The 14498-nt window shown below is 35.8% G+C and overlaps 1 protein-coding gene across 2 annotated transcripts in view; it reads right to left on the reverse strand.

Moving 5' to 3' along the window:
- Window positions 1-4314: 4314 nt before the first annotated feature.
- LOC116350430 (unconventional myosin-VIIb) overlaps window positions 4315-14498 on the reverse strand; it is a 50029-nt gene continuing 39845 nt past the window's right edge. For both annotated transcript variants that reach the window (XM_031782224.1, XM_031782226.1), the window contains 5 exons: window positions 11446-11924; window positions 5992-6232; window positions 5586-5902; window positions 4694-5513; window positions 4315-4622 (listed from right to left, as the gene is read on the reverse strand). In XM_031782224.1, coding sequence (XP_031638084.1) covers window positions 4461-4622; window positions 4694-5513; window positions 5586-5902; window positions 5992-6232; window positions 11446-11924 — 2019 coding nt within the window. In that variant the 3' untranslated portion in view covers window positions 4315-4460. The remainder of the gene's footprint in view (window positions 4623-4693; window positions 5514-5585; window positions 5903-5991; window positions 6233-11445; window positions 11925-14498) is intronic.

The following is a 14498-nucleotide window of genomic DNA, read 5'->3' on the forward strand; positions in this document are numbered from 1 at the left end:
GTACGTTGTACGTCGTACGTTGTACGTCGTACGTTGTACGTCGTACGCAAAATTTGTTAGCAAGATTGCGCTCATAGTAGAAACTTAATTCAAAATCTGACTTTACAGGATGATTGGGGGCCCCGAGGAATAGAAATCATTAGCTTTTGAGCGACTTTGGTCGATGGAAAAAAATTTCATGCCTGTAGTGATACCTATGAAAAAGAGTCCAATTTTCGTCCAAAAGTCATACTTAATGTAGACTTAAACACTCAAAAATATGTATTGGGGGTTTTTTTGGCACGAGAAAACCGAATCCGAGGTTAGTTTTGAGATACAATCAATTTTTGATACAGTTTCCTTAAAAAAATCACAAAAAAATTGCATTTTTGTATGGGAGCCATGCCTGTATGCTACTTTAATGACGTGAAACTTTGCACAGACTATTTTTTACGCAAAAAAATAACATTCTGAAAGTTTGAAGAGATTTCAATCAAAATTAGGGGTACCTCCCATACAACATTTTCAGTTTTTGGCTCAAAAACGAATATTTCGCATGGGAGGTACTCTTAATTTTGGTTGAAATTTCTCCAAACCCTCCGAATGTTATTTTTTTGTGAAAAAACAACCTGTGCAAAGTTTCACACCATTAAGGTAGCATACAGACATGGCTCCCATACAAAAATCCAAATTTTTTGTGACATTAGTTATGGAAAGTGTTTCAAAAATAATTTCTATGGCAAAATTAACGTCAGACATATTTTTTTGAATGTCATTGAAAAATGATTCCATTGCTTAAAATAAGAAACGTTTGTGGTGTACTGCGGTTAAACAGTGCGGAAAAGTTCGTCTTACGTTCGTAAGACCATTTATTGTAAAGTATGTTAGGTTTTATGAGTTTTTTGTTATATAGTTTCTATGATCGGCTGAGAATAAAAGTGACTTTAAGTTTTTTTAAACCGTCTCCATCTTATGTAAATCCTATACAAATTATGAGACACGTTTAAGATTTTTTCTGCTTAAAGTCTCTTTTATTACCAGCCGTACATATGCAGTTGCTATGTACTGAATACATAAGGTTTTGTTAGGTTTTAAATCCTTTTAAAGTCATCTATTGACGTTTTTATTACATTGAAGTTTTCTAACTCATGCATTGTATTGCTTACAGTTCATTACTGTAATTCATTACTCTCTTTGGGTTGTTTTGAAAAAATTGTTATTATTATCTAATGTGCACTAAATTAATTTTTGACCATGCAATGTTTGCAACAGGAAACATAATTGACTTTGAAACTGCAGTTACCATTGTTTGTAAGTTTTGATTCATGTGATTTGGTTTATTGTTAATGGAATGTGTCGAAGAATTAGTTTGTAACATTGTTGTATTGTATATTTTAGCCCTGAAGAAGATCGCGATAACGATCGAAAGCTCGGATTTTCAATAAAACACGTAGTTGAATAGTGATGAATGGTAGTGTTAGTGCAAAATGTAAATCTGTATGTATCGACATCTATTGGCATTTACCTACAATAATAATACTAAACGTATGCCCGATGACGTAGAACTTTCTAATGACTTTGCTGGTATTTGCTTGATGTTTTCAGTTTTAAGCGTGCATTCAAGCTGAAAATATCTGATACATCTCGTGAAAAATCATTTAGTTAAATATTTTTGGTGTTTTTTTTTTTCAATTTAATCAATATCTTCTCTCGGTCATGATGTGTGCATCTACATCTCAACCAGCGAAACGTCGTCGCATAGAGAATGATGACAATCGTGCTGAATTGGTAGTAAGAAGAAGTGATTTGGCGTCGCAAGCTACGCAAAACTTATACCTAAATCCAGAAAAGGCCGATGTGTACTTTGTGTGTGGTGATCAAAAGGACCGTGTTCCAGCGCATAAATTGATTCTGTCGACGTTAAGCAACGCATTCAACGAAATGTTCTACGGAGAATCAACTGAAAATGCCAACATGGAAGTTGAATTGCCGCACACATCACCCGGAGCGTTTGAAGAATTTCTTCAGTTATTTTATTTAAACGAAGTTAAGTTCCATAATGAATACATCACCGAAATTATCAATTTGGTCAAAAAATATCGTTTGCCCGAACGTTCGCTTTACGACGTGCAAATTCCACCAGCACAAGAATCACCACAGAACATTTTAAATGCACTCAATGATGATTGCATTCAAGCAATGTTACGAAAGTTAAATAGTGTTCAAGATTATCTAAATGCGATTGAAACATGTACGCGATTTAAAAAGAATGCCAGGTTCGGTTTATCGTCGAAATTGTTAGCATTGCATATTCGAGAAGATAAACAGACACAAGGTCCAAATGATATAACCATAGAGCAAGTGCGAAAATTTCTTGAACTTGAGGGTGTTCCAGTACAATCAATAACTTGGGTGATTTCAAGAAGATATCCTATCAAAAAGAATTTGAACCTGATTGCGGATGCATTTGGCAAAACATTGACTGAATTGAAAGTCGAGCGACAAAACCTTATGGTAGAAGAAGAGTTCAAATTGAAGACTCGACCACAACTTCACGCTCTTAAAAAACTGAGTGTTAAAGGTTTCAAAGTTCCACATTTCCGCAGGCCCATACATTCCCAATTGGTTGCTTTAAATTTGGATGAATGTGAGGGAAATGCATTCGAACGACATTTTACAATGTTGGAAGAATTTTATTTCCGTGGGTCGATAGAGAATATTATCGGTAGACCGAATCTTTTGAAATTTCTACAGTTCAATCCTCAGCTCACAAGGTTAAAATTACGATTGGATAGAGGACCCGCATGGGAATTCCTTATCGGTAAAATTCCAAAATTGTTGCCACGTTTGAATAATTTATTTATTCAATTTTATTGGAAATTTCCCACTGATAATCTTGTACCATTGAGTAGACTGCGAAAACTGCAATATTTGCGTCTAGAATTTCCAACATTTCATAGTGACTTGAATTTTGAGCGCTTGTTTGATGCACTGGCTGCAAATGATGTGCGCATTGAAGAATTAACGATTGTTGGAAATCATATAAATGATACAACACAATTAAGAAAATTGAAATATTTACGGAAATTGTGCATTGAAGTCAAATTGAACCAAGATCCGATCGATATCATTTTAAACGCACCGAATCTTGAAGAAATCAGAATTAGTAGGTCGGTTGGGTCGTCCGCATTAACGATCCCAGATATAAGATGTATTTTGGAATGTGCAACAAATTTTAAACGATTGCGCGTCAAGGTGGATAACATAAAAATGAATTTGGAAGAATACAATTCGCTCTTGGCTTTAGTGGAAGACCGTTTGGAGGTTCGAATATATTGTGAACGAATGATATTGCCAGCAAATGTTCTGGAGGCGAATAACACGAGTAAATGTCTGAAGATCGAAAAAACTTCTTTTTGTACCGAAACGTATATCGGCAAATTTGTATAATTCACCCACTGATTCAGTTTTTCAAGTTTGAGGTAAACCAGCAAATTTAATAATAGTACCAAGGGGGTAGACACGAATTATAAAACTTTGAATCATGTGAATCACAGTGAATCAAATGAATCATTCAAATGTCAAATAAGCATCACTTTTGGTTTTACTAACATGATCGTTCAACAAATTCTAAATATTATTGTTGATTTTATTTGGAATTTACTAGAAAAACACGAAATAGATAAAAAAAATGAGTTAATACATTTAAAAAAACGTCAAGAAATCATTTTTTCGAAGACAAATAATTTTAATTTATCAATAAATATTTCTTTCATGACACATAAGTGACATTTCAAATGTCATCTAAACAATGTGAATCTGTTGAATCACAGTGAATCAAATGAATCATGTCTACCCCCTAGAATAGTACTTAATTGATGATAAAGACTTATTTTTATGATTAAAACAATCAAGAAGAGCTCACAATTTTTTCAATTAATATATTTGATTTTTATCATACGTAAACCGATGTTCGATTTGTTTTTGGAACAATTTTACAATATTACTATGTTCCAACAGAAAATATACATTGTTATATTTATAAGACATATAATCTAATAAAAAGATGTTGGAATTCGAAAAAAATGTATTTCAAATTGAAATTCATTCAATTTTGCTGTTTTCAATCGGAAATATTATACTCCATGGGTGTATCAGGTGTCCATTTTCAAGTAGTGTATTCGTTAAGTACATATTAATATTAATAGTCAAGTCGAGTACATTTTTATATTTATTCATTCGATAGCTTAGCATAATTTCAAAATTAAATTGTTTACTTCACTTTCTAGCATTGAATAAAATGAAAGATATTGAAAACGAAAAAAACTCATTAAATAACATTGTTTGCTTTGTTTTAATTATAACGTCATTTTTAAACCCGATAATCTATACAACAACAAAAAATAACTGAATTTATTGAATCGAAGAAAAACATGCGAATTCGCTTTCTCTTATTTTTGCATCTGTTGAGTCGTGTGCATTCATTCGCGTCGATCTGGTCGGCTCATTTGGGCCATTGTGATGTATTGTCGAATTAAACGCGATATTTCGTGCGCTTGCTCCGTTTGCACACGAATCACACGTTGTTGCATTAAATTGCCCACTTTCATATCCAAGAACAATGCACCGTCTTCGGAACGAACCTGACCGAGGAAGAAAGGAAAATTAGTCCAGTCCAAAACGAAAGAAGTCAACAAAAATCGAGATCACTTACCTTTCGCGTCGAAATGACTTCCATGAATGGCCAATGTCGTAGCGTTTCGTGTGTGTTTGGATCAAGGAACAAGACACCGCGTCGATTCAATGCTAAAATGATTTCCTTCCAAATTGGACTAGAATCGTCGGCTAAACCATCTTCAGCCCATACTTTTCGCACGGCAAAGAAGCTACTGCCAAACAATGGCCATTCGGCGAGAAAGGCTAAAAATTGTGCTTTCACTTGAACCGGTTCCAAACCGGCAACCGATGGCCAAGCCGATTGCACCAGTGCCACCCATTGTGCTGGTCGTAGTTCACGAATGCCAAGCGCCGGTTTTGGCAATAAAAATTTAATCTCTTTCATTGCTGGTACATGATTCACATCGGCGGCACGATGTAAAAGTACAGCAATGCGTGCCATGTCACGGACAACATCAGGCGGTGGAGCACCACCACCAGGCAATTCAAGCAACAATCCTTCCAGGTAATCGGGTGCAACTTGATTGAATAACACTTCAACATATAGCAGCGTTGGCATTGGATCACGTTTCAATGGAAAATGCCAAACTGAACGACAAAAAATCAAATAAAACGGTTGACCAGATTTCAATAGTTCCGTTGTCACATCCAATATGTATTCGTCGGCTGCCAACGGCATTGTGAATGCATCGCCTTGCACAATACAATACAAGGAAAATTCTTGCTGTTCAATGGGCGAATCAATTCCAAGCAAAGCACACAATTCAGAAATTACATCAGCCACAACTGTCGAACCACGTGTGTTCACAACACGTTCAGCACCACCAGGTAAACGATAGATTTGACGACGCGCAGACCTAAAGTGAAGGCGATTTTTGATGTAAATGAAATTAAATCGATTTTTAAAGGTTAAAAGAAGTATCACTTACCGTCCCGCACTAACTGCCGTCACTTCTTCAACGCTGGGCACATTTTTTCGTCCACCACAGCGAGCCGTTTTACGCAAATTTGAAAGACACACCGAAGCCGTTCCGTGTGCAGTTCGACGACGATCCGATGCAGCAGCCGTTAAGTGTTCCATCAAATATGGTTTCAATGCATCGGAACAGCTGAAATATGCCGCTAAAATGCTCAATAGACGCCAGGCTCTTTGACACGAATCCGGATTTGATGATCGATTCGATGTTGTTTGTTTCATCAATTGACAGTAGACTTCATCGCGAAGTGTTAGATGCTTGTGACAATGCTGTATGCAGAAAATAATGTCATGTTTTTAAATCGATTCCTTTTTCAATAAAAAACTGAAAAATCCCCACACAAACATGATTTTCTTACCATTAAAATTGTATAAACGCATTTGACTTCCGTAAGTTCTGGATCGGGTGGTAAGTCGCCGCAATACCGTAGAATACATTCAAAGCATTCAATAGCCAACGGCGATAGCTCAACCGGTAAACGTAACAATGGACTACGAATTGGAGTTCCTTGCCATTTCACCAAGTCAGCATGTGGTCGTGATGATGTTGAACGCTTTTTGGCACGGCCATTCAATTCATGGTCTTCAATCGCTTGATTACTGTGAAAACACACAAGAAAATTAATGAAATTTGCAAAACGATTAGTTGAATTGTTTTATCACTGAAGATTAACACGAAAAACCATTGTGAAAAATGCTTAAATGAGTCATTAAATTTTATTATTAGTAAAACAAAGCGTAAAATGTTAGTTTTTTAAATGTGATTTTTCTATTTCAGTGAATCTGAGCTACTTTGTCAGTTTATTTCGGTAAAAATGTCGAATGAAGGTCTAAAAAGTTAAAAATATCGATGTTATTTCTTCTTCTTTTTTCGTTTATTTTTTTTCAGTTTTAAAATGTCTTTTTTTTCTGTTGAGAATGATGCAACTTACAAGTGTTGTTCAATTCGAAAAGATATTAGTTTTTTAATTTAATTGTGTAACAAAAGTTGCGTCATTGAACAACTGTGCTTATGCCGCCATTTACTCAATGACCATTGATCTTTAATTCTTCAAAAATGGTAGGTCACATGTTTGAACGTAAAAATAATGGTAAATATTATTTAATGAGGTAAATTCAAGTGTCATTTGATTATGATAATTCTCGAAACTAGTTTTTAATGTCCAATCAGCTAATCAGGTGTTGTAAATTGGCATAAATTGAGCTAGAAATAATTTGACTTTTGAACGTCAAAATTAGATTTCGTTTCATCAGTTTTCTTATCGAATTACAAGAGATTTGACTCTTCTATTGTCTCTTTGTTGCGTTTTTACTTTTTCTTCGATTGTTCAATCATAATAAGATTAAATCGTAACTAATTTCAAATAAAATTTTGTGCAAAATGTCAACCATTTTGAGCCAGTTGAAAAAAACATTCATTTTCTATCGATAAATAAAAATTGATTTTAATCGGTTTGAAGACACAAATAAACCTAATTTATTGTGATTGGATCTTTGAAACACTTATAAAAGAACATCATTTTGGTCGTTGTGATGATATTTTGTTGAAATGCTTAGAATGGAGATAGACCCCAAAACCAAAAATGGCACCTTGTCTCTTTCTATTGAATTTCGTGAGATAGCGATATACGTCTTTGAGATTTAAAAGAAATTTAAAGAAATATTTGAGATTTTTCCATGATGAAACGTACTCCACTCTCGAAAGAGTCTTGCTTGACCGATTTTGCATCATTTTCGAGTAAATAAATTACACAGAAAATTTTAGATGGAAACTGGAGAATAAATCGTGAAAATGTCTTAAAATGACTTCGACACACACCAATTCCTCGGTAATCATGCTTTCAATCGAGCCCGATCCGTAACTCCATAACTCAATTTCAAACTTTAAATGTAACGAGTACCTTTTGAAGGGTTGTTCCACTGGTTGCTCCAAGTCGATCATTTTTTCAATGGCATTTTACGAATTTTTGTACAATTTGTCTTTAAAAATGAGTACATTCAGACTTATACTCTCACTTCTAAATCCTCAAACTTTTGGAATCTTTTTACGATTTTGAGTGCGATTTTTTGGATTTGCTAGATTAAGGAAATAAAAAACAAAATTTTCGAGATCGTTTTTAGTTTTAATCGATTTTTCTTTCAAATTTCCTTCAAATAACACTTCCAAAATTGAAAAGTATGTAAATTTTCTTCACTTCATCGCAAAACCATTCTCAAAATGTTTGTATTTCAAAATCACTCTTCTTCTCAAAAATACTTTCGTTTATTTTCACTTAATTCCCCGTTGTTGCCGAAAAAACGACTATTACAAATAGTAGCGATGAGAGTGAATGTAAGAAGTTGACTGAGTTCCATTTCTGCGGTCGATTTGCATGTGCTCCAATACATGTCTTCCACTTCCACCGAAAAGTGGATATCGTCTTTAGATTTCGTCTTTTTTTCGGTGAATAGTCAGTGTTTTATATCTTTTGTTTGGCTTGAGTGCGAACAATGGCTTCGTATGGTCACCGAAGATAGGCAGCAAAAAGCTGTGGCCGTGTAGCCATAAATTAAATCGCATCTAATTTTTGTTTGGGCCGCACACAATAAAGTCGCCCATACAAAGCGCCGTGAGCTGCATTGACCATTCATTTCAATTGTCATGGAAATGAAGTTGCGTGCCTTAAAATTGGTATGCAAATTCCAACTACCGATGTGAATAAAGCGAAATGAAATGAGGTTTAGCATTTACATTGAATGAGATTGGTGTCTACAGCAATCAACCGGTAGCCATCGTATCGACCAATCGGTAATTTATGACTCGGTCATTTTTCTAGCAATGACGCTTGTCGAACGAGTGAAAATTTGCATCTCCACTGATCCAGATCGATCTGCAGAGACATGTCGTTTTCGGTCATGATAACACGACATCGCATGCCAAGAAGAAACGATCATAACAAACAGATCGAACAAGCGCAATGCGAGTATATATAGTTTTTTTTTAAATTAATGTGAATTTCTTTCGTTATTTTACTGTAATTCGTCGTAACGCTTTGATGCACAAACTAATTTTCTACGCGCGATGCCTTCGATCAAATGGACGTTTGTGCGCTCCGTTAGTTTACACATTTTAATGAAAACATGCAATGGTCATTCGCACAAATACATTGAATCGGACAGTATAAACAAAATGCAGTAGAGAAAGATACTGGAGCGAACACAACAAAACGACACATTTCGAGACATTTTTTACAAATAATTGACACTTTTAATGGTTATTCGTAGATTTTGCATGGATAAAAAGTGATTTTGAATAAAGAGAATGTTTTTTGGTAAGTCAATCGAAATTCAATTCAAAACTGAATTTTGAGCGTAGGGAATGTTTAAAATTTCATTGGCTGAGGGTTGGAAGTAAAACCCCGGGTCCTCTACGCATCTATAGTTAAAAAAAGTTTTTTCACGTTTTTTACTACATAGACTCGAGTGTCTTACCTGGTAGCCTGTCCGATGCCGAATACCAGAAAGACGACCGACTCTTGACTGACAATTGTTGGTATTTGCCGGTTGCAGTAACAAAAGACACCGTAATCTCGATACCAAATCGGCATCGACCGGTGTCGGGCATGACAAATGGTCTTATTGAACACTACAGTCTGATATGTCTCCATCTGATTGAAATTAATCAGGTCAGCGAAGAGGAATACTTTACGACCTCGACTTTCCTTTTTTATCTTCTCTCTTGATTGAAGGAAAAAAATCGATTTCAACCAGATCATCTATTCAGAAGAGATCAAGAAGAGTATCATCTCCATTTGTTTAGATTTTGCAACGCTCTGTCTCAATTTTCAAAACAAATCTATTCAGCGACATTGTAATTTTCTCACCAATTGAAATTGAATTGCGTTTCATCATCATGAGATGAATAATAAATCAATTTACGCTGAAAAATCAATCACATAATAAATTTTCCACAACAACCTACGTATTTGCAGACAAGCAGACAGACAGTCTCAATGGAAGATTGTTGATTTCTTTTGCGATTGAATCCAATAAATAAACTCGAGGTAATTGAATAAAGCGTTTCATGATGCGAGTTGTTATTTGGATAGGCTCTTTCTCTGCATTGAATCGCATCGAGTGCGAAGATGTAAATAGAAAATGTTGGATCCAATTAAATGTGAGGCCTCGATAATGTGCTGGTAATTGTTGCGCAAGTCATTGAAAAAAAAAAACAACAAACATGTGAAATTCTCAATTCCGCCATCACAATGAAAATAATAATTAAATCATCGATCGAATGGAAGAAAAGCAACAACAATAACTGGGGGGCAATGAAATTTTTGAGTATATCTGATCAAATGCCGTTTAAATATCGCACCTTTCGGGCTAAACATAACGAAAAAGAAATGAACACGATTATGTAAATTAACAATTGAAAAGAAAAGACGTTTCCGCTATTTGGATTATTATTTATTATCGGCGGCGGAGGTTTTCACGCATTGTTCTCTCTCTCTCTCTCTCTCTCTCTCTTTCTCTCTCTCTTTCTTGTTTCTCTTTGTCTTGATCTCTATTTGTCTTGCTCTACCTTTTTTAGTCTCTCTCTCTCTCTCTCTCTCTCTCTCTCTCTCTACCGCTTCTCATGCTATTCATCCGTTTGTTTATCAAAAAATTTTCATACCCCGACCAAACAACAAACCGAAAGAAATTAATTGCCATTTCATATAAAGAGTTGGCAGCGAAACGGAAATTTTGCGGTGCATGTGCGAATGTGCACAGAAAACAACGGAAAAAAGACAAACAATAATGTCTTCATGGCAACAACAGCGACGTCTGGGAAATTCGTTTTGTTTTTGATCGATGTGTGTGTGCGTGTGTGTGTGTGTAATTAAAGCTCAAAGTTAATTTGATTTCATGATCCGCTGAGGAAATCATTCGAGCTAATCGATTTTTTCAACCATTGTTGAATGATTCGTGATATTGAAGAATCGCTGGGAATTCAGGTTGCAATGTTTGATAAATTTTTACTTTGAAGCTTCAAGATTCGTTTGCAAAATCAATGTTTCCATTGTGGATTTTGCATTGAGAGTCGAGGTTTTTGATAAAAATGCAACTTTGAACTAGACCCATGCGTAGAGACGAGTTTGTGCATTGAAATCAACGCGGTTCTTTGAATTTATTTGAAAAAATCACGTGAGCCTCGTAAAGAAATCACTTTGAACTTGATACCCAATAAAAACAGTTGTTTCCATAAAAAAAACGCTCATAAAAAGCGCAAAACGCTCCGAGTCTCAGAAAGAAGCTCATAAAATTGACTCGAAAAGCAAAAAAATCCATTTAAAAATGACGAAACAATTTATGTTTGTCACCAAAAGAAACCTGGTGACAACCGTAAAACTATGCGGACAAAAAGCATGTAAATTGACGTCGTTGCACAATAAAAAGTGTGTTTTTACAGAAAACCACTGCGTTTACAGGAATTAAAAAATTCCAATTACATCTCGAAATGTGAATAAAAACTCTAAAGAGTCAAAAAGAAATCAACATCTGTTTCGAGTCATAATTATTTTCAATGTTTAATAATGGTTTTGTGCACTTCTATGTGCGTCGACTTTTACTTTCTCTCTCTCTCCATCGCCTTTCTTTCTCTCATTTCTAATCACTCAATTTTGTCGTGCGCTTCGAAAGAGAGGAAAAAACGCCCGAACTGTTTGTTTTTTTACTTATTGGTCGTTTCCGACTTATCAAATGGAGCGTATGTATTTCTCACATTCGAAAGCTTCCAAAAATGGCAATTCCACCAACTGTGAAAATTAACTGAATACTGTACTACTTACTCATCGCGAAAATGTTGCATGGCAAATTGAAGAAGTGTGTACTTGGCATTTGCAATTGGTGTTGGTTGCATTGCGCTTAATGCCGAGAATTGTTGTTGATCATCTTGTTCGTCCGAATGTATTAGTTGGCCGTTTTCGATGGCCATGCCATTTTTGTGGTGGCCATGTTGCGGTGACATCGAATGCTGTTGCGGTGATTGGGCCGGTGAATGATGTGATTTTGAATGTGATGATTCTTGTGATACATAACTGTGCGGTTGTGATGTATGTTTGCCATTTTGTTCGAGATGACTGGGAATGATTTCGTCGACGGTGCTGTGATGACGATGATTTTTTTCATAGTGATTATTGTTCACTGTTGGTGAACCGGGCGATTTGACAGCACCGTGCACTTGAGCTTCGAGCCGCTCGATTGGAACATTCAATGTTTGGGCAGCCGCTCGAGCTCCGGACGATATTGTTGATGCCTTTGATTGGACCTACGGATTTCGGAAGAGAAAAAAAAACGGTTGATTAATGATAAGCATTTTACTTTTCCGCACACCTAATGTGGGCTCCGGAAATACCGGAAAACCCCTAAATTTCTTGGCATGACTGAAGACTACTTTCAACAATTCAAAGATATCCGGCAACCATTGCCAAATTTCGTTAAAAAAAAAACAATTTCAAGATCAATAACAATCTCGGAGTCATTGACTTTATAACGCATGTTCGTGTTTGGAATGGAATGAACTTCGATACGAACGGAAGTTTTATGAATCAAATTTAATGCACTGTTGCACTGGTTGAATGTCATTTTTTTAAAACACACAATTTGAAAGTTTCGATTCGAATTTAATTATCATTTTCGATTGCCAAGCTACGCACACAAAATCCATGATAATTTCAAATCAAACTGATTGTAAAATGAATTAAATGAATCTGTTATAATTAGCGATGAACTTGTTACACTTAACAAGTTATTAAAGATTTTCTTCAATTAGACTTTCCAGTCGATTCTTCAAAACGAACTCAAGAGAATGGTGAAAAATAGAAAGGAAAAAACATGCATTAGATGGGGAATGATTAAGCCACATCCACCCGAAAAAAGTGATAATACCTCAAGTGACGTGAGTGTTTCAAACCGTGCCAAAATTTCTTTAACAGATATTTTCGGTTCGATGGGTTCTTCGACGATTGTTTCCATTCGTGAAACGGATCCCGAGCTGACAACACTGGTTCGCCGTGTTTTATTCAAAATAAATGGTACATTTGGTGTTTGTTCTTTGGATTTGTTGTCGTCGCCCACAGCTGTCGCTGCGTTTCGATGTGTTACTGAATAATTACTGTCACTATATGTTGGTGCACAATCTTCAATTGAATGATGTTGTTCAAAATGTCGATACGCACAATTTCGATTTTCACATAATTTGTCGTCGTTTTTTTTCCGTACAAGTTCGGTAATGATTGGTTTTTCTCGATTTATATTCACTGGTTCATTGAAATACGGTTCATAAATACCGTAATCTTGACCATTTAAATCATTGTCCACGTCTTTTGGATCGGTAATTGAATCACACTGTGACAATGAATCCGATTGTTTGTCGACCGTTTCGTCATCGGCGTTATTGTCTTCAATGCACCAACTATCTTCACTTGAATTGTCGGTATGATTTGGCTCCGAACTGGCTAAACTATCGAGCGATGTGGATCGATGCAATGATCGATTTTGATTGCTTTTCGCTATTGGAATCGGACTTGGCGTTGCAATCGTCTCGAAACACTTGTAACTACTAATGTTATCATGCCATTGCATTGTTGTTGCAGCTTCTTCATGGTGCTTTGTCGATTGTTTCATGCGTTGTTTTTTTGCTTTCGATGTTTGTTGTTGCTGCTGCTGCGGTGGAGTTGTTGTTGGTGGCGTCGGCGACGACGCCGTCGGCGATGGCAATGCTTTTGCTAATGACTCTTGTAACGGTCCCATTCCTATTCGACCAATACGTTATGGCCAATATGCAATATGTGTGTGTTTGTGTGCAGTGCACGAGAGGCGCTTCGCTTGGTTCGGTCTAGCGGACGAAAAAATACCTATTAATTGCCGTTTTTTTTTCTTATATTCTTCTTCTTCTTCAGCCCTGGTCGATCGTTCAACGGCTACAAAACTAAATTCATTTATTCGACGCAAACACGATTAACAAATAGTTTTTACAACAAATTCCAACTCATAAATTTTTCTCTCTCAATGTTTCTGACCGAATGATTACCGTCGAATGGATTTTGGTTTTCTCTTTGAAAAAAAAAAAAAAAAAACACTATTGCACTTCGTTTCACGTAGCAGAAGAGAGTAAGATGAAGAAAAAAATTGTAACGGATTTTCAGTCCATTGTTGCACTTGCGCTTCAAATCACAAGTCGGAACCACAATATAAATTAATCATCATGCTCAAACAAAACATTAAATACACATATATCGCGATCGCGCCTTAACCAGTCGAATTGCGTGAAATTATTATTATTATTGACCAACATGCTGTTGTTATTTGTTTCGTTTTTTTCGCTGGCTTTTTTCTATCACAAAACTCGTATTATTTTCTCTATTTCACGTCAAGCTAACATTCCTTTTCGAATTGAAGCAGCATCCAAACTGGATTCAGTCGCTGATTTCTCCAACAGAGAATCGCTAGTTGCGATGACAAAACGCAATCGATTCGATGATTTTTATCACTCACTTACGTATCTCTCGGATATTTTATTTCTCTTTTGTTCTCTCTCTCTCTCTATCTCTCTCTCTCTCTCTCTCTCTCTCTCTCTCTCTTTTCTTAAAGTCTCTTTATCTCTTTTTTTGTATTGATTTATTTCTTTATCTATCTCTTTTTTTCTGCGTCTCTATTCTTTTGTCTCGATAAAAGTCCGGTCTCTCTTTTTCCTACGCTTCGTCCTCTTTTGTTTCCGGAATAGGATTTTTGTCAAAAAATTTCAATTAATTTTCTAATTTCGATTAAAATCACTTTTTTCTATTCTACACTGAGTGTGCAAAAAAAGCGAACATGATCAGATCTGGTTTCTAATGTGCGC

This window comes from Contarinia nasturtii, unplaced genomic scaffold, assembly GCF_009176525.2.
Source record: "Contarinia nasturtii isolate CC-2019 unplaced genomic scaffold, AAFC_CNas_1.1 Cnas_scaffold_4084, whole genome shotgun sequence".
In the NCBI taxonomy this organism is placed as follows: domain Eukaryota; kingdom Metazoa; phylum Arthropoda; class Insecta; order Diptera; family Cecidomyiidae; genus Contarinia; species Contarinia nasturtii.